Here is a 21,427-nt window from a genome sequence, read left to right on the forward strand (position 1 = left end):
CCTTAATCACTAATGCCCTATTTCCTTTGTTTCACTCAGTGTCCCTTCCTGATCCACTCTGCTTATTATTACCCAAAATTAAAGTGAAGCAGGCTCAATGGGCACATGGCCAACTCCTGCTCCAATTCAGTATTTTATTACGAAAAGCATTGCATAAAGCCAATTTCTTAGGACATGGCCTGGATTTTTTTATTCTTCACAGGGTGTTGGCATTGGTGGCTAGGCCAGCATTTGCTGTCCATCCTTAATTGCCCTTGAGAAGGTGGTGATGAGCCACCTTCCTGAATCGCTGCAATCCATGTGGTGTAGGTACACCCACAGCGCTGTTAGAGAGAGAGTTCTGGGATTTTGACCCAGTGACAGTGAATAAATGGTGATATAGTTCCAAGTCAGGATGGTGTGTGGGTTGGAGGGGAACTTGTAGGTGGTGGTGTTCCCATGCATCTGCTGCTCTTATCATTCCAGGTGGTAGCAGTCGCAGGTTTGGAAGATGCTGTAGAAGAAGCTTTGATGAGTTTCTGCAGTGCATCTTGTAGATGGTACACACTGCAGCCACTGTGCATTGGTGGAGCAGGAAGGGAATGTTTAAGTGGTGAATGAGGTGCCAATCAAACAGGCTGTTTTTCCTTGAATGCTGTTGAGCTTCTTGAGTGTTGTTGGAGCTGGACTTATCCAAGCAAGTGGACAGTATGCCATCACACTCCTAACTTTTGCTTTGTAGATGGTGGATAGGCCTTGGGGGAGTCAGGAGGTGAATTACTATTTGCAGAATTCCTAGCCCTTGACCTGTTCTTGTAGCCACAATATTTATATGGCTGGTTCAGTTCAGTTTCTGGTCAATGGCAACCCCCAGAATGTTGATAGTGGGGATTCAGCAATGGTAATGCCATTGCATGTCAAGAGAAAATGGGTACATTCTCTCAGGTTGGAGATGGTCATTGCCTGGCACTTGTGTGGCACGAATGCTACTTGCCACTTATCAACCCAAGGCTGAATGTTGTCCAGGTCTTGCTGCATATGGACATGGACTGCTTCAGTATCTGAGCAATCACAAATAGTACCGAATATTGTACAATCATCAGCAAACATACCCAGTTCTGGACTTATAATGGAGAAAAGGTCATTGATGAAACAGCTGAAGATGGTTGGCCCTAAGACACTACCCTGAGGAACTTCTGCAGCAATGTCCTGGGATTTTGATGATTCACCTGCAACATCCACAACCATTTTCTTTTGTGCTAGGTATGACTCCAATTAGTGGTGGGTTTTGCCCCTGATTCTCATTGACTTCAATTTTGCTTGGGCTCTTTGATGCCACGCTCAGTCACATGCTGCTTTTATGTCAAGGCAATCACTCCCACCTTTTTTATCATTCTTTCACAGGATGTGGGTGTTGCTGGCTAGGCCAGAGTTTATTGCCCATCCCTAATTGCCCTTGAAAAGATGGCCTTCTTGAACTGCTGCAGTCCACATGGTGTAGGTACACCCACTGTGCTGTTAGGAAGGGAGTTCCAAGATTTTGATCCAGCGACAGTGAAAGAATGCCGATATAGTTCCACATCAGGACGGTCTGTAGCTTGGAGGGGAACTTGCAGGTGATGGTTTCCCATGCATCAGTTGCCCTCACTTCTGCAATCTTACTACTTTCTGCTACGTTTAAATAGTGCCAAACATTCTGTCCGAAGGGAGGGCTGGAATTCTTAACATGAATGCAGCCATCAGACAAAGGAAGTACTCGTTTATGTCATCTGTTTTAGATTTCATTAGTCTTGCCCTAGGAACCATCTATTAACAGCCACTCTTAACAGAAGCACCCAAATTACTAGCTAATGAAGGCTGAATTCTTAAAGATGAGCTAATATTTCATTGTGATGGTATATAGGAGCCTAAATTCCTTACTGTCCTTAAATTGGTTATTGTTTGGACCGATAAAACATGCACAATGATGTTAAATTTAAATCCTATAGCTTGTTACTCTGGAGTATGGAGGGAGGTGATAGCGTAGTGGTATTGCTGCTGGACTAGTGATCCAGAAACCCAGGGTAATGCTCTGGGGTTTGAATCCCGCCATAGCAGATGGTGGAATTTGAATCCAATAAAAATCTGGAATAAAAATCTGGAATCCTAATGATGACCATGAAACCATTGTCACTTGATCTGGTTCACTGATGCCCCTTCAGGGATGGAAATCTGCTGTCTGCCATCCTTACCTGGTCTGGCCTACACATGACTCCAGACCCACAGGAATATGGTTGACTCTTACATGCCTTAGCAAGCCACTCAGTTGTAACAAACCGCTACAAAGTCACATGAAAGGAACAAAATCGGATGGACCGCCTGGCATCAACCTAGGCAACCTATTTGCCTAGGCAATGTCAACCCTGCAAAGCCCCCCTTTCTAACATCTGGGGGCTAGTGCCAAAATTGGGAGAGCTATCTCACAGACTAGACAAGCAACAGCCTGACATAGTCATCCTTACCTTACAGATAATGTCCCAGATACTGTCAACAAAATTATTTGAGTCCCCGAGAACATTATAGTAAACTTTTCACTATGCATACCCCTTTGACTTTTTGGTTTTTTTTTCATAAGTCCTATTCAAACATTTTTTCCAAATGTCACCTAAAGGACTGAAGTCTGAGATCTGGATGGTTGCTATGTATGACAATGAAATGCTTGGGACAGAGATGGCCCTCCTCTCAGGGTTGCAGAGTCCTGAGATAAACTCGTGACACATTAGCTATGGGATTAGAGCATCAGTCACTACTGATCTGCAGAAGAACAGACCCAATGGAAATATTATTATTCCATAATCTCTGAGTGATTTAAAAATATTCTGCAGATCTTCTAAATTAGACCTTAAAATCTGGTACAGTTCTTTCCATTATCCTATATAAATTGTACAGGAAGTTAAATAAAATGAGATAGCACCTGTCCACTGTTACTGGATCACTTGTAAGAACTAAAACGTCTAAGTATTCTGTAGTCTGCTTTTCTTCATTGTAAGTCTGAACCAGACTCAGTAACAGGCTGAGTTTGAGGATGTTGTAAGTTCCTGGAGGGATAATCTGTGCAGCAAAGATGTCAGCCAGAATGGCTGTGAATCTCCAGGGTGAAGATGCAGTGATAGACAATAGATATTTGAAGTTGTCGCTGATGAAAGGTGGATCTTTACAGGAACAAGAAATACATTATTTTTATTACTTTAGCCGGTTCAACATATTTTGTTTATACTGATTTCAAGCAGTTTGAAACAGTTCAAGTTAGTTTAAAACAGGCTGAGTTTCTTTTATACTGTGTTAATACTATACTTTTGCCACTACCATTGTGTAAACTTGGGTAATATATCAATACTGGAAGTACAACACAAAACCAAAAAATGTATGCAGACTGGTGATGAGAGCAACTGGAGAGATGGTGTCATGTTGGTAAACAGTAAGGATACAGAACAATTACTGCTGGTGCTAACCAAAATGCAAAGGTTTTAAAGTTAGAAACAAACTGTTTAGTTCTCTTAAATCTTTACCAGTCCCAATGGCAGTGTGCTCACAATGGCTCAGTGAGTAGCTGAGGCACACAGACCAAGAAGATCCCAAGTTCAATCCCTGGCCTGTGACATGTTAGCTGATCTTAGTTGAGCATTGATAGAGATGCAGCTGGGGCTGTAACTGAGATGCTACACTGGCCTCAGTGTCTCATTTGAGATCATGATCACATTATCAACATGCCTCATGGAAGTACATGTATGTAGAGGTTGGACTGAGAACTAATTAGAATTAGCTGTGATATCTCCCATGCTCAAAAGGCTAGCTGAAACTCACTGTAAGGGTTCAAACATGAATAATGCCCAACTCAGCGGGGCAATGGAGACTACCTGGTGCCCTTGGAATGGAGGGGAGAAAATTGGCCAGGAAAAGAGAGGTCAGAGGCAGGTACATTTGTTTTTGGGTATAACTGCATTCATCTCTGCCTTCCCCAAATTGACAATTGATGCAAGCACAGAAATCCAGTTCTCGTCAGCACCTGTGTTATAAACAGAGGTGCTAATCGCAGAATGTACTTTTATGAGAGTTAATAGTGGCAGTTTTCAATGTCTTTAGATCATCAGAAACATCTCACTGCACTCTGAACATAAATATTTAATAATATTAAAGGGAGATTCTGAATTTATTGCTTGGATTTCATCCTTTTGAATGAACAGCAATGAGAACTTAGGCTCATCATAAACTCTATCAACTGAACTCATAAGAGTTGCACATACTATATTAAACTATATTCTAAAGTCACTGATGTCAGTTAGGGTTCCTCCTAAGTATTGCAAATTAATATAGATCTTACCATTTGAAAACCAGGGCTGTATGCTGTTTGCTTCCATGCATAATTGTAGCTGTGAACCACTGTATATATGAGCTGGAATTCCTATTACATAGTATCTATCACCCATCTTCATACTGTTAGGAAGCTCATCTTAAAAAGAATAAGTATTTCAAATTTCCAACATAATTTCCTTATATCTTACATATTGGCTTTATTGAACATGATAAAGTGCTGAGACATTTTTCAGTTCAGAAGTCCAAACTGACCCACAGGCATGAGACTGTTTTTAATACGTTGTTTATTCTGTTAGGTCTCTGTTGAATGAATCTCTTTGCAGTTGTGAACTAGACTGCTGGGTAGAATATCCAACAAAAGTAAAAATGCTATTTGGTGTTGGGAAAAACAAACCTTCTCCAAGTCAGCCAAAAATTATTGTACTTTCTCCATCACATTAACTGGAGAAGTCTACAGGCCACAAATTACTGTTGCCAATGTTCTTGAACCAAGTTCATATCAAAATCTTCTCTCTGCTTTTTAATGGAGGAGTTAACCTGAAATAAGCATTCATACTATAACATTGCTGGCAATAATTTCAACATTTGACACAATTCTGGTTTCTGCAAGATGTAATGAAATAGGAAAAACTGAAGATGAATCAAAGAGAAGTAGGTCACATACAGATTTTGAATGTCTTTGATCCCACACACTTTGTATTTTAATATTTATGAGACATCAAATTTCCAGTTTAAACAATTGCAGATTGTAATTTAATAAATAAGTAGTGAAGACACTGCAATTCTGTGTAAACAACATTACACTATCAAAGGCATGCAACTTACTGACACTTAGATCTGGGTACTTTGCCAGCCCATCATTTTTTATCCATTCATTCTAATGGGCAGAAAATTGTGGGCAGCACAGCAGAGGAAAACCTACAAACCATAATGATATTCTTTGCTAACATCAAACGAAACTATAATCCATACACAAGAATCAATTTTCTAGTGTGACCATAAAATGGTGCATGATTGGCTAACCTTTTGGGATTGCTCAAGATCTGTCTCATTTTTACCCATAGGAAGCTTTTGGACTCACAGGCAGCAAATTGCTTTGACCAAGTGTGATAAATAGCTTTTTAAAATTTGAAACAGCTATTTAAAGGAACTTCTTCATTGTTCCTGGGTATTAAAATGGAAATAGCTGGATAACAATGAGAACACCTCTATTTCCAGCTGCTGCTTTGTAGTTGCTTCTGCAAGAAGTGCAGACAAGGAGGAGTGCCCTACTTGGGACCCCAGCCAATTTTCATACAGGAGTAGACAGAGTAAATGTTATTCAGTCAAATTACTTGGGTTCATATTCTCCCAAAGCAAGGCTAGCTAATACTCCTGTACATCAAATAGATACATGCCACAAATACTTTCCTTTCAACCTGTTAAATCATCACTGTGTCTGCATGCTAAGAACCCAGCAAATGGCTCTCTCCATGTTTAACAAGCAAGACCACACTGTAGCAGGGTACACTCTATTTGTTTCCACTTTAAACTGGAATGGTTGTTGCATTACCATTTGGAAAAGTGAGCCCACAAAGCAACTTACCTGCATCTGGCATCTTCATTTATTCACACTCAAGCTAAGCACACTTAGGTGTCCTGTGATCCTTTGAAATTTCCAAGGTTTCAGCACTATTTCTGTTTGCAGGATAAGGTCCTCATTTACTCACACTTATTCCAGCCTACAGCCTATGCCACAGATTACTAGCTATACATGCAGCTGACTTCTAACATGTTCCTCTTCTGGTTGTGTAAATGAATCCAAGTACAAGCCGCAGCTCCCACTGGTTCCCCCAAAAGCCTTTCCCTTACATAATAAAAATTGTTAGGAGGATATGAACCTGAGTCACGCTTTGATTAGTGACCCAGTCTTATAGCTGTATGGTAACTGCATTAATGTATTGTCCTTGCTCAATATCCAATCAGGAATGAAAGACTGCAGCAGTATAAAAAATATTGACACCATGGCAGTAACTAAGGATGATCCAGGTCCCTGCAAAATCATGAAAAGAGGTGCCCTGCATCTTTGATGTCCAGCACGTCGCTAATTTCTCAAATGAAATGCATGCGTATCTCTAGAGTTTAGTTTTGAAAAAAAAGCAATGGAATGTATAATTTTCTCTCAAAGTATTTTTTTTTACCAATTCACCAACCGAAAAAGAAGGGAATTTATTGATGAAAAGTTATTTTTAATGATTCCTATATCTGACACAAAATGTAATTTTTTGTATTGTCAAATGTCTTTCTGTTCTTCTTCAGCTCTCTGCCTGAAGGCAGGTCCGACCCACAGCACCATGACCTCCAGTAGGGCTAGGAGGCAGAACCTGAAACCACCCCAGTCAGAACAGAGATCAAACCCCACACTGAGGGCACCAATCTGGTCCACACCAGCCATCCAGCCAACTGAGCCAACCAGCCTCACCAAGGAATTGGAGTTGCTTTGGTGACATACACTTTTACATGCATGTCACAACCTGGAGCCATGGATAGTGATGGTAGAGGCTCCAACATTCTTTCCATCACACAGCTGATCAGGAATCTCTCCCACTCTTACTGCCTGCCATTGGCATATGTTGGAAGGATTTACAAGTTGATATGCAACCTGTTTGGCTGCATTATGAACACACCTTCCTTGGCCATCAGGTCCTGGAATGGGATTTTAACCCTGTAGTTTCTGGCTCAGAGGCAGGGATGATACCTACTGCACCATAAGACCTCCACCCTTCTGTTATTCATCATTAATTGAATTCTTGTACTTTCAATTCATTCCACTGCAAAATAAGTAAGTAGGAGCTTGTATCCATTATAACCTTCTGATACGCAGAAGAATGCTGCTTGGCACATTCACCCTGAGGAGTTTAAAATGTTGAAATGCCTCAGTGGAGAGTGTGGTATTGAATCTTGAATATCAGGAACATTCCAGATTTTGTCCCTGATTTCACCCAAGGTGATGATGGTGTAGGTGTTCATAAATGTCCTTGGTTGCCCTAGGCTACGGAGGTAGAAAATTCATTTATTTTTGACTGCTAACGAATGATTGCTGCTGGGAGTGCATGTATGAGCACATTGGATGAGGGCAGGATGAGAGTTTCGTGCAATATTTGCATATTTGAATGGCATCACTGTTTGGGTTCACACGTAAGAATGGTCACTCAGCGGAGATACCAAAGGGCTGCCGAGTTCCATGGAGTTACACCTCAGCATGAATCACAGCCTTTGAAAGAGGAGAGCCTGGTCCATTTTGTCAAAAAATAAAGTGTTTGTGTAACACCAACTGATAAAAACAAAAATTTGTATCCCAAATATAGATTACAGCTTGAAAATCAATCATTGATATGTGTGTTTAAAACACAAACACACATGCAAAATTAAAAATGTCTCTTTTTATGTAACTGCATTTCTGCTCAGCTCCAAGCCTTTGAGCCCGTTAATAACCCAAAAGTGTGGAAGGAGCATAGTGGAGTGTGGGGAGGGGGAGGGAGGGACAGGGCTTAGAGGCCAGGATATCCAGAAATAGGTGTTTCCCAGAGGTCCTGCCAAATCTAATGGCAGGACTTGATTTCAATTTTATCAAATCACATTCCAGTCTGCAGCTCACAGGGAGATCTTCTACGCCCGGAGCTGCTCAAAGTTGACCTCCAAGGCCAATTTCAGTCTCTTCCACTAAAAGTCAGCAGCCATGCTGCAGCCACTGGGATTGCATTGCATAGCAGCCCTAGAATAGGCAAAGGCAGATGGAAGACAGGCACCAAGGGAATGCTCGAGGGTGTCTAGTTGGCTTTTGTAAGAAATATTGGATAGTTTAATTTATAAATTTAGTTTCAAATTTTTATTTTGTAGTAGCTTCTGATTATACAGTGTGGCCAAGTGGACTCTGTGATGGTCAGCGACATAGGGTAGATAAGATTTAGTACTGTTGGTGAATAAGGAGTTGGGGATACAGTTACTGGTTTTGCACTTTGATGAGTTCTTCCTGGGCAGAAAGGGGCTATCTTATGTCCCTCTTCCTCAGCTGGTTGCTGAATAGGTGACAGCAAGAGCTGTCCCCTCATGATGATGAAGATGTGCATCATGCAGCAGATCACAAGTCTTGACAACCGCTCTGACGAATACTGCAGGGCTCCTGCAGAGATGTACAGATAATGGAAACACTGTAACTTCTGAGCTCCAGGGCAGTGTATCTGGGGGTTACCCCAAAGATACACTGGAGAACCGTGCCACCCACACCCCCCCAAGCCCCGGAAGTTCCCAAGTAAGGATTGCACGGCAGTTGCCCATACAAACATATGAATTAGAAGCAGATGTAAGGCATTCAGCCCCTCGAACCTGCTCCGCCATTTAATAAGATCATGGCTGATCTATTGTGTTTCAAATTCCACATTCCCATCTACCGCTGATAACCTTTGATTCCCTTGCCTAAAAAGAATCTACCTACCTCTGCCTTAAAAATAATCAATGAGCTCACCTCCACCGCCTTCTGAGGCACAGAGTTCCAAAGTCGCACAAACCTCTGAGAGAAAAAATTTCTCCTTATCTCTGTCCTAAAAGAGCGACTCCTAATTTTAAAGCAGTGTTCCCTAGTTCTGGTCTCGCCCACAAGAGGAACCATCTTTTCCAAGTCCACCTTGTCAAGACTGTTCAGGATTTTATATACTTCAATCAAGTCACCCCTCATTCTTCGAAACTCCATGGAAACAAGCCCAGTCTCTCCAACCTTTCCTCATAAGACAACCTGCTCATTCCAGGTATCAATCCAGTAAACCTCCTCTGAACCGCCTCCAATGCATTTACATCCTTCCTTAAATAAGGAGACCAAAACTGCACACAGTATTCGAGGTGCAGTCTCACCAATGTCCTGCATAACAAGCATAACATCCTTACTTTTAAGTTCAATTCCCCTCATAATAAAGGATAGCATTCCAGTAACCTTCTTAATTGCTTGCTGTACCTGCATACTAACTTCTTTTAGATCCCTCTGCACCTCGGAATTCTGCAGTCGTTCCTGTTTAAATAATACTCTGCTTTTTTATTCTCCCTGCCAAAGTGAAATTTCACATTTTCCCACATTGTACTCCATCTGTCAAATTTTTGCCCACTCACTCAACCTATCCATATCCATTTGCACCCTCCTTATGTCCTCTTCACAACATACTTTCCTACCTATCTTTGTGTCATCTGCAAATTGAGCTACCATGCTTTTGCTCCCCTCATCTAAGTCATTGATGAAAATTGTAAAAAGTTGAGGCCCTAGCACAGACCTCTGAGGGACTCCACTTGTCACATCCTGCCAAGACCCATTTATGCATACTCTCTGGCTGGAATTTTACGGCCCCATCATGGCAGGGATGGGGCCGTAAAATGCGACAAGCCATTCTAAACTCCAATAACTTCGGCACGACCGTAAAATTGTGTTGTCTTAAAATTCGACCCTTTGTTTTCTGTCAGCCACCAATCTTCTTTCCATGTTATATGTTACCCCCTACGCGATGAGCTCCTACTTTGCGCAATAACCTTTGATGTGGCACCTTGTCAAATGCCTTCTGGAAATCCAAGTACAACAGGCTCCCCTTTATCCACAGCACATGTCACTCCTTCAAAAAACTCTAATAAATTAGTTAAACAAGATTTCCCTTTTACAAAACCATGCTGACTCTTCCCAATTACTTTGAGTTTTTCTAACACCTAACACCTTCCCCACAATAGACGTAAACTAATTGGCCTATAATTTCCTGTTTTCTGCCTCCCTCCCTTCTTGAATAGAGGTTATATTTGCTACTTTCCTGAATCTAGCAAATTTTGGAAAATTAACACCAACACATCTACTACCTCATTAACCGCCTCTTTTAAGACTCTAAGATGAAGTCCTTCAGGACCTGGAGACTTGTCAGCTTGCAGCTCCATAAGTTTGCTCAGTACTGCTTCCCTAGTGATTGTACTTTCACCAAGTTGCTCTCTCCCTTCAACCTCCTGATTTACAGCTATTACTGGAATGTATCCTCTATAGTGAAGACAGAAGCAAAATATTTGTTCATTTCATCCGCCATTTCCTTATTATCAACTATTAACTCTTCATTCTCACTCTCTAGAGGACCAACACTTACTTTACTTACTCTTTTCCTTTTTATATACCTGTAGAAACTCTTGCTATCTGTTTTTATATTTCTAGCTAACTTCCTCTCATACTCTAATTTCGTTCTTCTAATTAATCTTTTAGTGATTCTCTGCTGTTCTTTATATTCTGACCAATCATCTGACTTGCCACTCATCTTTGCGCAGTTATATGCTTTTTCCTTAAGTTTGATGCTTTCCTTAACTACTTCTTTAGTTAACCACGGATAATGGGGCCTCCCTTTAGAATTTTTCTTCATAGTAGGAATATACTTATTCTGAAATATCCCCTTAAATATCTGCCACTGCCTCTCTATTGATCTATCCCCAAGACTACTATCCCAGTTCACTTCAACTAGCTCAGCTTTCATCCCCACACAGTTGCCCTCATTTAAGTTCAAAATACTAGTTCAAACTTCCAATGGGCAATTGCCCTGCACTGGGAACCATCTGAAAATGTGACTTAAATCGCAAACTTCAGATGGTTCCAAATATGTTACAGCAATAGTTACCCAAAAAACATCAGAAGAATTAAAACTATTTGTAGCTTCTGGGTAACTATAGCACTGACCTACCTGACACCCACGGGACTCCTCCCAGCCCTCCGACTGTGCACGGCACTCCCACCACAGGACTTAACCCCTCTCAAATACCCCCTGACTACCTCACCACACTCCTGGCCTGGCCTGTCCTGTCCCGCATCCTGCCCAGTCCCGACTCCCAACTCCCCCCACCCCAGGCCCAATCAACTCCACACCCCACCACCAACCCCCTCCTGGCCTGATCCGACTCCCCCCCACCTCCCCAAGCCCAATCTGACTTCCCACCCCCAGGCCTGGCCCAACTTCCCCCCCCCCCTCCAGGCTCATCTCCCAAACCATCCCCCAGCCCCATTCCTGATTCCCAACTCCGCACCCCCAGACCGGACTTTTGACTCCCCGACCCCACCCCTCCAAGGCCTGACCTGACTCACCCCCACTTCCCACGTCAAATCCTATGCACTTACTTTATACACTTATCTTCTCGCTAGCTTGTCAAAGACCTTTAAAATTGGCTGAACCTTTAAAACCTTTACCTGGCTTACAGCAGCTAGTGCCTTAAAAAAGGGGCCGTGGCTTATGTTTGATTGAGTTACCTTCAGGAACCCGGTGCGCTACACAGATCTCGCCTGGCCTGAGTTGGAAGATCGGGCGATATAGGATCACCTGGATTTCCAGGTAAGTAATTTCGAGCGGAGTGGCAATCCAACTCAATTACCATTCCACTGGAAATTACAGCCCAATATTTCAGCAGGACAATAGTCTGCTCTATCACATTTCATGTGGCAGCATAGTTTTCATCATATGCATGCTGCATATATGTGTGTGGGTTGCAAACTGGAGTTATCAGCCAGGTCATCAGTGGATAGTCTTTATCACCTACTAGCCTTCTTTTGGTTTGCTTTGGTGGCTCAAATGCAGTTGGCAAGAAATTGAAGTACATGATCACTGCCTATGGTCACACAAGACCTGAACCTTGAGGGAGTGGAATCCATTTTAGTTCCTGTACTTGGCAGATATGATATGTGGCACCCGCAAAACAATGTGCATGTAGTCAATGACACCCTCCACCTTGCAAAGCCATGTACTCATTTTAGCTGCGGTTCTCTAGCAAGAGAAAATGAAATGTAGTTAGCTATCATTGAGAAGAGGTCTCAGTGACTTCCCCTATACAACAGTGACCAGAAAACTGCAAGCTGTTGTAAATATCTCCAGCTGCAATCTTGATGGAGCTGGATGCATAAAAGTTCATTGCCACAGTTATCTTTACAACCACTAGCAATCTGGACTTTGCCTTGCTCTGAGGTTGCAGTTGTGGCTGCAGCAGATGGCGGATTTCAGTGAGGACATTCTTATTGAAGTGCAGATTGTTCCCTGTGAGGTTCGGGTAGGAGAATTGCTCGCTGAATACTAGAGGTGGATATGACTTCCTGCTGAGAGTCCTTCACCCCTCCTCCTCTTCCCTCTTTAAGCAACTTGCCCTGCTCTGCATGGCCTCTGTTCATTCTCCAAGTCATGCTGTATTCCAAGGGAATGCCCACTAGTGTACCTATTCCTGGGAGTGACTGGTTTGTGCAGAAGGCTTGAAGTAAGCAAAATGTCCTCCTGCACCTGCCACAGTGCTGCTTGTAGACTTTTGCAACTTGAAACCATTATTGAAAGCCTCAAACACTTGGAGAAACATAGCAAAAGCCAGAAGAAATGGACTAGCAAGTAACCTGTAGGTAGCTGATCCCTTTAAATAGTGCTGGTGAGGAGGAGCGGGGTCCTTCTTGCTGATGAATGCATGATCAGCTGTGCAAGATTAAGAGAGTGCATTAGCTGAAGCATTGAGCTCCCAAATGGCACCACTGCTGTCAAACTGACTGACATCATTATCTGCATACTGCCAGTGGCTGTTCACTTTACATGTGCTAACGCCGTCACCAATATGTTGACACTTTGGAACTCTAAGGGCATTCATAGCCACAAAAAATTACCACGAATGAGTCCAATTTCTCACCCTTTAAAATATACTGGCTTATTAGTAATTCTTAGCTCCAGATTGTGACTAAGGAGGATACTCCTCCAAAATAGATTCATCTTTAATAGCTGGCATGTTACCTTCTGAATATTTTTCTAATATTCATTTGAAATGTGTTTAAAGGAAATAAGCCAGTTTTACAGTCAAACACAGGAAGTTACTAAATATGATTTACTAAACTTATGCCACCTTTGCTTTTATTTCCAATCACTTACCAGTGACAAAGGAATTTATTGATTTGAGACTGATAACTTTGAAATATTGTTTACCATTTCAATAGAATTGTGAAAACAGAACTTTCAGCCCATGTTACAATAAAAAAGCAAACTTACCCCTTAAAAATACAGTGAAAGATTGGTATCTGGTATATGATCTATTGACTTGATTTCCTTTAATAACATTGAGGGCAGCTGCATCAATCATTTCAACAAGCTGTTTGTCTTTTGAAAATATATAAACAAACCAAAATTAATATCTTAGCAAATGTAGTTGTACTGCAGAGTTCACAGGAATTATTATTTACATGCTTTCAAGTCACCATTTTTTAAGTTAAAGAAATTTAATGGAAGCAATTAAGTACATATTGACCATGAAGGGCAGATGCACTGGACTGATGGCAGACTTAAACAGTAAAATTATGAGAAAGGTTTGTACTGTCTTGAGTTTAGAAGGCTAGGGGTGATCTCATCGAGGTGCTTAAAATGATACAATGATTCTATAAGATGACTCCAGTTTTTCATTGGTTGGAGAATCAAGAACAAGAGGGCATAATATTCAAATTAGAACTAGGCCATTCAGAAGTGAAATCAGGAAGCACCTTTCTACACAAAGGTAGTGGAAATCTGGAACTCACTCCCAGAAAAGGCAGTAGATGATAGGTCAACTGATATTTCAAAACTGAGATTGGTACATTTTTGTTACGTAAGAATATCAAGACATGTGCAGCGAAGGAGGGGGTAAATTGATCCGAGATATACATCGGCCATGATCTAACTGAAGGCAGAACAGGCTTGAGGGTTGAATTGCCTACTCCTGTTCCTATAGTATGAATAATGAAATTTTTAAACTTCCAACTGAATGCTTTGAGGCTTGCAATATTTTACAATTGCAAGATGTTGTAGAGAGGAAAATGTGCAATTTTATATTCTTCTCTCAGTTATATGACAGAGTCATTTGACCTTTATACTTTTTCTAAAGAACCCTGGAAAACTAAAAGGAGATATCTCTTTCTTTATACAGTTTCCCCAAAAATGTAATCATGTAAGTGCAATAACCCAGTCTGTTGAAGCAACAACTTATATTTATGGAGCGCCTTTAACATAATAAAACGTCCCAAGGCACTTCACAGGAACATTATGGGTAGGATCTTCCGGTCAGCGAGCGGGGGCGGGGTCCGCTCACTGACGCGGGGTGACGTCGGGTGGAACTCCTGGCGTCACCCCGCGTCACTTCCATTTTCAGGTTGGCGGGGGCACAGCTGAGTTGGATGTGCACCCGCTGACCTGTCAACAGCCTATTATGGCCATTAGAAAACCAATTCAGCTCATTAATGCACCTACCCGTCCAACCTTAAGAAGCCTAGGCAGGCTTGTGAAAAAACATGAAACCTCATCCATGATGAGGTTTCATGAGGGTATTTAAATTTTAATGAAAGGCTTAAATAAAAGTTATGGACATGTCCCAACTTATGAGACAGTGTCACACGAAGGGACATGGCAGGGAAAATTTTTAAACTCTTTTATTAAAAGTTGAAAATCTTAGCCAATCTCCCTGAGGCAGCACTTAGCCTCAGGGAGATCTGTGCGCTATTTCGTGCACATGCGCAAAAGAGTGCACTCCCAGCTGAGGGAATTCCCCCCACCCCCCCGCCTGAACAGGGAGCGCATAGTGCTTCCTGGCAGATGTCACGCTGGGTGGGCCTTAACTGGCCCGCTCACGTAAAATAGTGGCGCGCCCCCGACCAGGGGCGCTGATCAGGAACCTGCCCGCTCACGCCCTCTCCTGCTCTTCCACCCCGACGGGGGGAAAATTTTGCCCTATAAAACAAAATACGACATCAAGGAGATATTAGGTCAGATGACCAAAAGCTTGGTGAAACATGTAGGTTTTAAGAAGTGGCTTAAAGGAGGAAAGTGAAATAGAGAAGTGGAAGGAGGGTATTTCAGAGCTTAGGGCCTAGGCCACTGAAGGCATGACCGCCAATGGTGGAGCATTTAAAATCAGGAATGTGCAAGAGGCCAGAATCAGAAGAACACAGATGTCTCGGAGGGTTGTGAGACTGGAGAAGATTACAGAGATAGGGAGGGGAAAGGCCACAGAGGGATTTGAAAACAAGAATGAGAATTTTAATATCAAGATGTTGCTTGACCAGGAGCCAATGTACGACAACGAGCACAGGGGTGATAGATGAACGGGTCTTGGTGCAAATTGAGACACAGGCAGCAGAGTTTTAGATGATCTCAAGTTTACAGAGGGAAGATTGTGGGAGACCAGCCAGGTGTGGGATGGAACAGTGAAGTCTAAAGGTAATGAAGGCATGGATGAGGATTTCAATAGCAGATGAGCTGAGACAGGGGAAAAGTCGGGTAATGTTACGGAGATGGAATTAATGGGTCTTAGTGATGGTGTGAATGTGAGTCGGAAGATCATCTTGGGGTCAAATATGACAACAAGGTACGAACAGACTGACTTAATCTCAGAATGGGAGATGAATGGAGTCAATGGTTAGGGACCATAAACAGTGGCTTCAGTCTTCCCAATACTTAATTAGAGGAAATTTCTGCTCATTGGGCACCTGATGTCAGATAAGCAGTCGGATAATTTAGTAACAGTGGAGGAACTGAGAGAGGTAGTGGTGGAGTGGAGCTGGATGGCATTAGCGTACAGGTGAAAACTAACACTGCTTTTGGATGATGTCACCAAGGGGCAGCATGTAGATGAGAAATAGGAGGCAGCCAAGCATAGATCCTTGAGGGACATCAGAGGAAATGGTCCAGAGTCGGAAGAGAAGCCATTGCAAGTGATTCTCTGGCTACGCTTAGATAGATAAAAATGGAACCAAGTGAAAACAGTCCTAACCAGCTGAATGACAGCAGAGTGACGTTGGAGGAGGATGATGTGGTCAACTGTGTTAAAGGCTGCAGATCGATTGAGTAGGATGAGGAGGGAGAGTTTACCTTTGTCACAGTTACATAGGATGTCAGTTGCAACTTTGTTAAGAGCTGTTTCAGTATTATGGCAGGGGCAGAAATCTGACTGGAGGAATTCAAACATGGAGTTCCGGGAAAGATGGGCATGGATTTAGGAGGCGACAACACATTCAAGGGCTTTGGAGAGGCAAGTGAGGTTGGAGATGGGACAGTAGTTTGCAAAAATAGTAGCGTCAGGAGGTGTTTTTGAGGACAGTGTTGATCACAGCAGATGTAAAGGAGAGAGGGGCAAAACCTGAAGAGAGAGAATTGTTAAAAATATTGGGAACCAGGAGGAGGAGTTAGGTGATCAGTAGTTTATTGGGAATAGGGAGGTGGGTCTCATGGACAAGATGAGCTCAGAGAGAGCATGAGGAGTAGGAGAGAAACTAGAGAAACATGCAAATAGAAGGCTAAGGTAGGGGGAGCATTAGAGAAATTGGGCCAGATGGGCTTGTAAAAGGAGGCAACATGGCAAATCCAGCTAAACGAATGATCTTGATCTTAGTGACAAGGAAATCCATGAGCTACTCGCACTTATTATTGGCAGTGAGAGTTGGGAGTTCAGAGGAGAGAGGTTTAAGAAGATGGTTTACAGTACAGAAAAAAGCTGGGCATTATTTTTACATTCCAGGAATATCCTGTAATAGTGAGCAGTGATAGCAGATGAAAGCAGGACCCGATAGCGTTTTAAGTGGTCCAGCAAATCTGGCGGTGCATGGCTAAACCAGTTATCTACCATAACTTTTTAAGCCTGTGTCCCTTAGATTTAAGGGATTGGAGATGGAGGCCATACTGGGGGAATGGCCAGGATGAGAGAGAGTAACGGCTTCACTGGGACTAGCCCAGAAGGGAAAAACAGTTCGGACCAGTACTCTGATTTTCCAGTTTTATTGGTGTTCCATTTTAAGGTATACAAGACCAGTTTGGACCAGTATTCTTATTTCCCAGTTTTTACAGTTTTTTCCTTCTGGGAGGGTATCAAAGGTGGAGGTGAGGGTGCAGTTGAACAGCAGCAAAAACGTTGTAGTGAACGGAGGGCCAAAGGCTAGACAATTGGGATTTTGAAAGTGAGTCGCAAATGAATTGGGAGATAGTTTGTTCCAGAGACAGATACAGTAGGGTGGAGGCACAGAAGGGGGATGGAGTGGTGAGTGGTAAAAGGAAGTGATCAGAGGTGGCCTTACCTGTGATAGTACAATAGGTTTAGTAAGACTGCAAGTGATGACAAAGTCAAGAGGATGGCCGTGAATATTGGTTGGGAAGTTTACATGGAGGGAGAAATTTAGGAAGGACAAGAGGTCAACGAGGTCAAACAAGAAAGAACATGATGAATTGAGATGGAGAATAAAATCACTGAGGATGAGAAATCATTCAGTGCAGAGGATGAGGGAGGATAGCAGGGAGAATATCTCTGTGAAATTTTTTTTATCATACTTAGGAGGGCAGTCAAGAATGATGATTTTGTAAGAAAGGTGACAGTGGTGGAAAAAGGTGAGATGCTCAAAGGAGGAGGCAGTGCAAGAGGAGTAAGGGGTCAGGTCAATGTGTGACCTAGCGATAAACGCCACACAGCCACCACAACAGTGGTGGATGATGTAGTCAGACAGGGAAGCTTCATTAAGTGGAAAGGTGTCATCACTCCTCAGAAGTTTCCAATAAGACCATGATGTCGATGCAATCACCCTAATAATTTCATGGATGGAAAGGGCCTTGTTCGCAAGTGAATGGACATTCAGGAGGGAGATGTGTAAGGGGTTGGGGGGTGCACAACGGTGGGGGTGGGGAACAGTGAGATCTGATCCACTGGCAGAGTCCACAGGGGAGAAATGAGGTGGATTGGAAGAAGATTGGCAAGGCTAGTCTTCCGTGGATGCACTGGGCGCAAAGGTCGACAAGAGAGTGGGATAGGGAAATTGGGATTGCTTAACAGTTTGTTTAATCTTGAAAAATATTATACTCTTCGGTCATTTCACATTTCCCCAAACACCCAGCTACTTCTTAATTGGGGATTTCCTTGCTCCCATCTAAAACACTATACTTTTCACTATTTTGTACTGTCTAAATACCATGAGAAGATAAGAACATAAGGAAAAGGGGCAGGAGAAGGCCATTCTAACAACCCTCTGAGAGAAGAAAGTCCTAGTCATCACTGTATTAAATGGGAGATACTTATTCTGAAACCATAGCCCCTAGTTCTAGTTTCCCCCACGAGAGGAACGATCCTCTCATCATCTACTCTGTCAAGCCCCCTCAGAATCCTATATGTTTCAATAAGATCACCTCCCATTCCTCTAAACTCCAGTGAGCACAGTAAGTCTCTGCTTAATGTTGACTTAGTTAACATTATTTCGCTTTAACATAGTTAATAAAATTGGGACAATATATCGATTTAATGTTGCGAGGTTCACAATAACATTGTATGTCACAGGCTTCCTGTTCTGTGGCCTCCATGTACATATGACATTTGCCCCAGTGCTTCCACTCCCGCCCTCCATCCCGAAGTCCCTCTTCCCCGTCCATTCCTGTTCCAGCCCTCTATTCTTACTTTTAAAGAGAAATGTCCAAAGGAACCCCACCAGGGACGTCTTCAGCTGTTACTTTTCCCTCAGTTCCCATTCCCGCTCTCAGCTCACAATGAAGTCCTGGGACTTCTTCAGCTGCTACCTGCACTGACTAACTTCTGCCATTAGATGCAGCCTGGCTAATCGAAAACCTGGTAATTTTTTCATATTTATTTACATTTACTGTATAATATATATCGTATTTCTTTTTATATTAGTGATTTATTTTATTTTTCAAGTTATTTCAGCTAGGAACGCACAGTACTGCATATGTACGGTACAATATTTTAACCTGTACATAGGTTTTTCCGGGCGAGAAATGTCCAAAGGAAACTAACTCCCGTTTTAACATTGATCCCCATGGGAACCAATGATTTATTTAAAGTTGTTTCACTTAAAGTCGCAATTTTCAGGAAGACAACTACAAATTTAAGTGACAACTTACTGTATAGGCCCAATCTGCTCAACAGATCCTCATAAGACAACATCTTCATCCCAGGAATCAACCTAGTGAACCTTCCCTGAACTGCCTCCAATGGAAGTATATTCCTCCTTAGTAAGGAGACCAAAACTATACACAGTACTCTAGGTGTGGTCTCACAAACCCTGTACAGCTGTAACAAGACTTTCCTACTTTTACATTCCACCCCCCTTGCAATAAAGACCAACATTCCATTTGCCTACCTATTTACTTGCTGTACTCGCATGCTAACTCTTTGTGGCTCATGTACAAGGACACCCAGATCCCTCTGTACTGCAGCATTCTGTAGTCCCTGACTATTTAAATAATATTCTAAATATTTATTCTTCCCTCCTATGTAGACAACCTCACATTTTCCCACATTAGACTCCATCTGCCAAATTTTTGCCCACTCGCTTAACCTATTTATATCCTTTTATAGTCCTGTACACAACTTGCATCTATTTTTGTATTATCAGCAAATTTAGCTACAATACGGTCTGTTTCTTCAACCAAGTCATTAATATAGATCATAAATAGTTGAGCTCCTAACACTGATTCCTGTAGCACCCCACCAATGACAGTTTGCACACCTGAAAATGACCCATTTATTCTGACTCTCTGCTTCCTGTTAGTCAATCCTCTATCCATGCTAATATATTACCTTCAACACCACAAGCTCTTAACTTGTGTAGCAAAATGGTGAAGGAATAAAAATAAAAGTAAACTTTCATGTAGCACCTTATCAAATGCATTTTGGAAATCCAATACACTACGTCTACTGGTTCCCCATTATCCACCCTGCTTGTTAAATCCTCAAAGAATTCTAAGGAATTTGTCAAACATGATTTCCATATCAAAAAATCACGTTGATTTTGCTTGATTGTATTATGATTTTCTAATTGTCCTGCTTCTGCTTCCTTAATAATGGATTTCAGCATTTTCCCAAAGCCAGATGTTAGGATAACTGGCCTATAGTTTTCTGCTTTCTGTCACCCTCCTTTCTTGAATAGCGGTGATATGTTTGCAGTTTTCCAATCCCCTGGGTCTTTTCCAAAATCTAGGGAATTTTGGAAGGTTACAACCAATGCATCCACTGTCTCTGCAGCCACTTCTTTTAAGACCTGAGGATGCAGGTAATCAGATCCAGGGACTTGTCAGCCCTTAGACACATTATTTTTCCCAGTGTTTTATCTCTAGTGCTGGTGATCGTTTTAAGTTCCTCCTTCCCTGTTGCCTCTTGATTTTCTGCTATTCTTGGGGTGCTTTTTGTTCCTGCTACTGTGAAGGCAGGCATAAAATACTTGTTCAAAGTCTCTGCCATTTCCTCACTTCCCATTATTAATTCCCCGGCTCATCCTCTAAGGAACCAACATTTAGTTAAGCTGCCCTCTTCCTTTAATATGCTGTAGAAGCTCTTACTGGTACTACATTTATTGCTAGTTTGCTCTCATATTCTCATTCCTCCTTTGTTTTTAGTCACCCTTTGCTGATTTCTAAACTTTTTGCAATTTTCTGGCCTATCACTGATCTTCACAGCACTCGTTTTTGCCAAAAATAATACAAGCAGAAAGATAAAGTAGATGGTGGTAACAAGGAAAAATAACTTGAATAGCAAAAACTGACATGTTGGCTTGGATCTTCTGAGCAGCGGCAATGATCATTGGATTTCCACTGCACTTGAATGTTCCCCTGACTTGATGCTGCTGCAAATTTCTACCAGGACCTCCTGAGCCCAGCTTTCACAGAAATGCACAGAGCAATGGCCATCAGGGAATTTTGCTGAAGCATGTAGAGTCGGGGGAAGACAAGGCGTGCCCTCTTTTTATGGCACTGGCTGCTGTATGGTAAGTTTAAAGGTCCTATTTGAATGTTAGTGAATGGATGAGTGAATAGGTGACTGGGTAAGTGAGGGGGGGGGTGGTGTAGGTGGGTAAGTAGATGAAGTGAATAAGTGGGTGAGGTGGGTAAGTGGGTGACATGGGTAAGTGGGTGAGGTGGGTATGTGGATGAGCTGAGTAGGTGGTGAGGTGGATGACTGGGTAGGTGGGTGAGGTGGGTAGGGATAGTCGGGTGAGTGGGTAGTTGATTCGGGGGGCAGTTGGTTGGTTGGGAGGGTAATTGGGTGGTTGGTAGGACAGTTGGATGGTTAAGGGGTAATCTGATCGGTGGGA

General features: G+C 42.4%; 1 protein-coding gene across 1 annotated transcript in view; it reads right to left on the bottom strand.

Annotated features, from left to right (window-relative positions):
* Nucleotides 1-21,427, bottom strand: part of mcmdc2 (minichromosome maintenance domain containing 2) — a 90,177-nt gene that overhangs the window by 31,072 nt on the left and 37,678 nt on the right. Inside the window, exons 6-8 of the mRNA XM_078540390.1 lie at nt 13,374-13,481; nt 4,340-4,468; nt 2,933-3,170 (exon numbers count right to left, since the gene is read on the bottom strand). Coding sequence (XP_078396516.1) covers nt 2,933-3,170; nt 4,340-4,468; nt 13,374-13,481 — 475 coding nt within the window. The remainder of the gene's footprint in view (nt 1-2,932; nt 3,171-4,339; nt 4,469-13,373; nt 13,482-21,427) is intronic.

This window comes from Cetorhinus maximus, chromosome 4 (genome assembly GCF_964194155.1).
Source record: "Cetorhinus maximus chromosome 4, sCetMax3.hap1.1, whole genome shotgun sequence".
Lineage (NCBI taxonomy): Eukaryota > Metazoa > Chordata > Chondrichthyes > Lamniformes > Cetorhinidae > Cetorhinus > Cetorhinus maximus.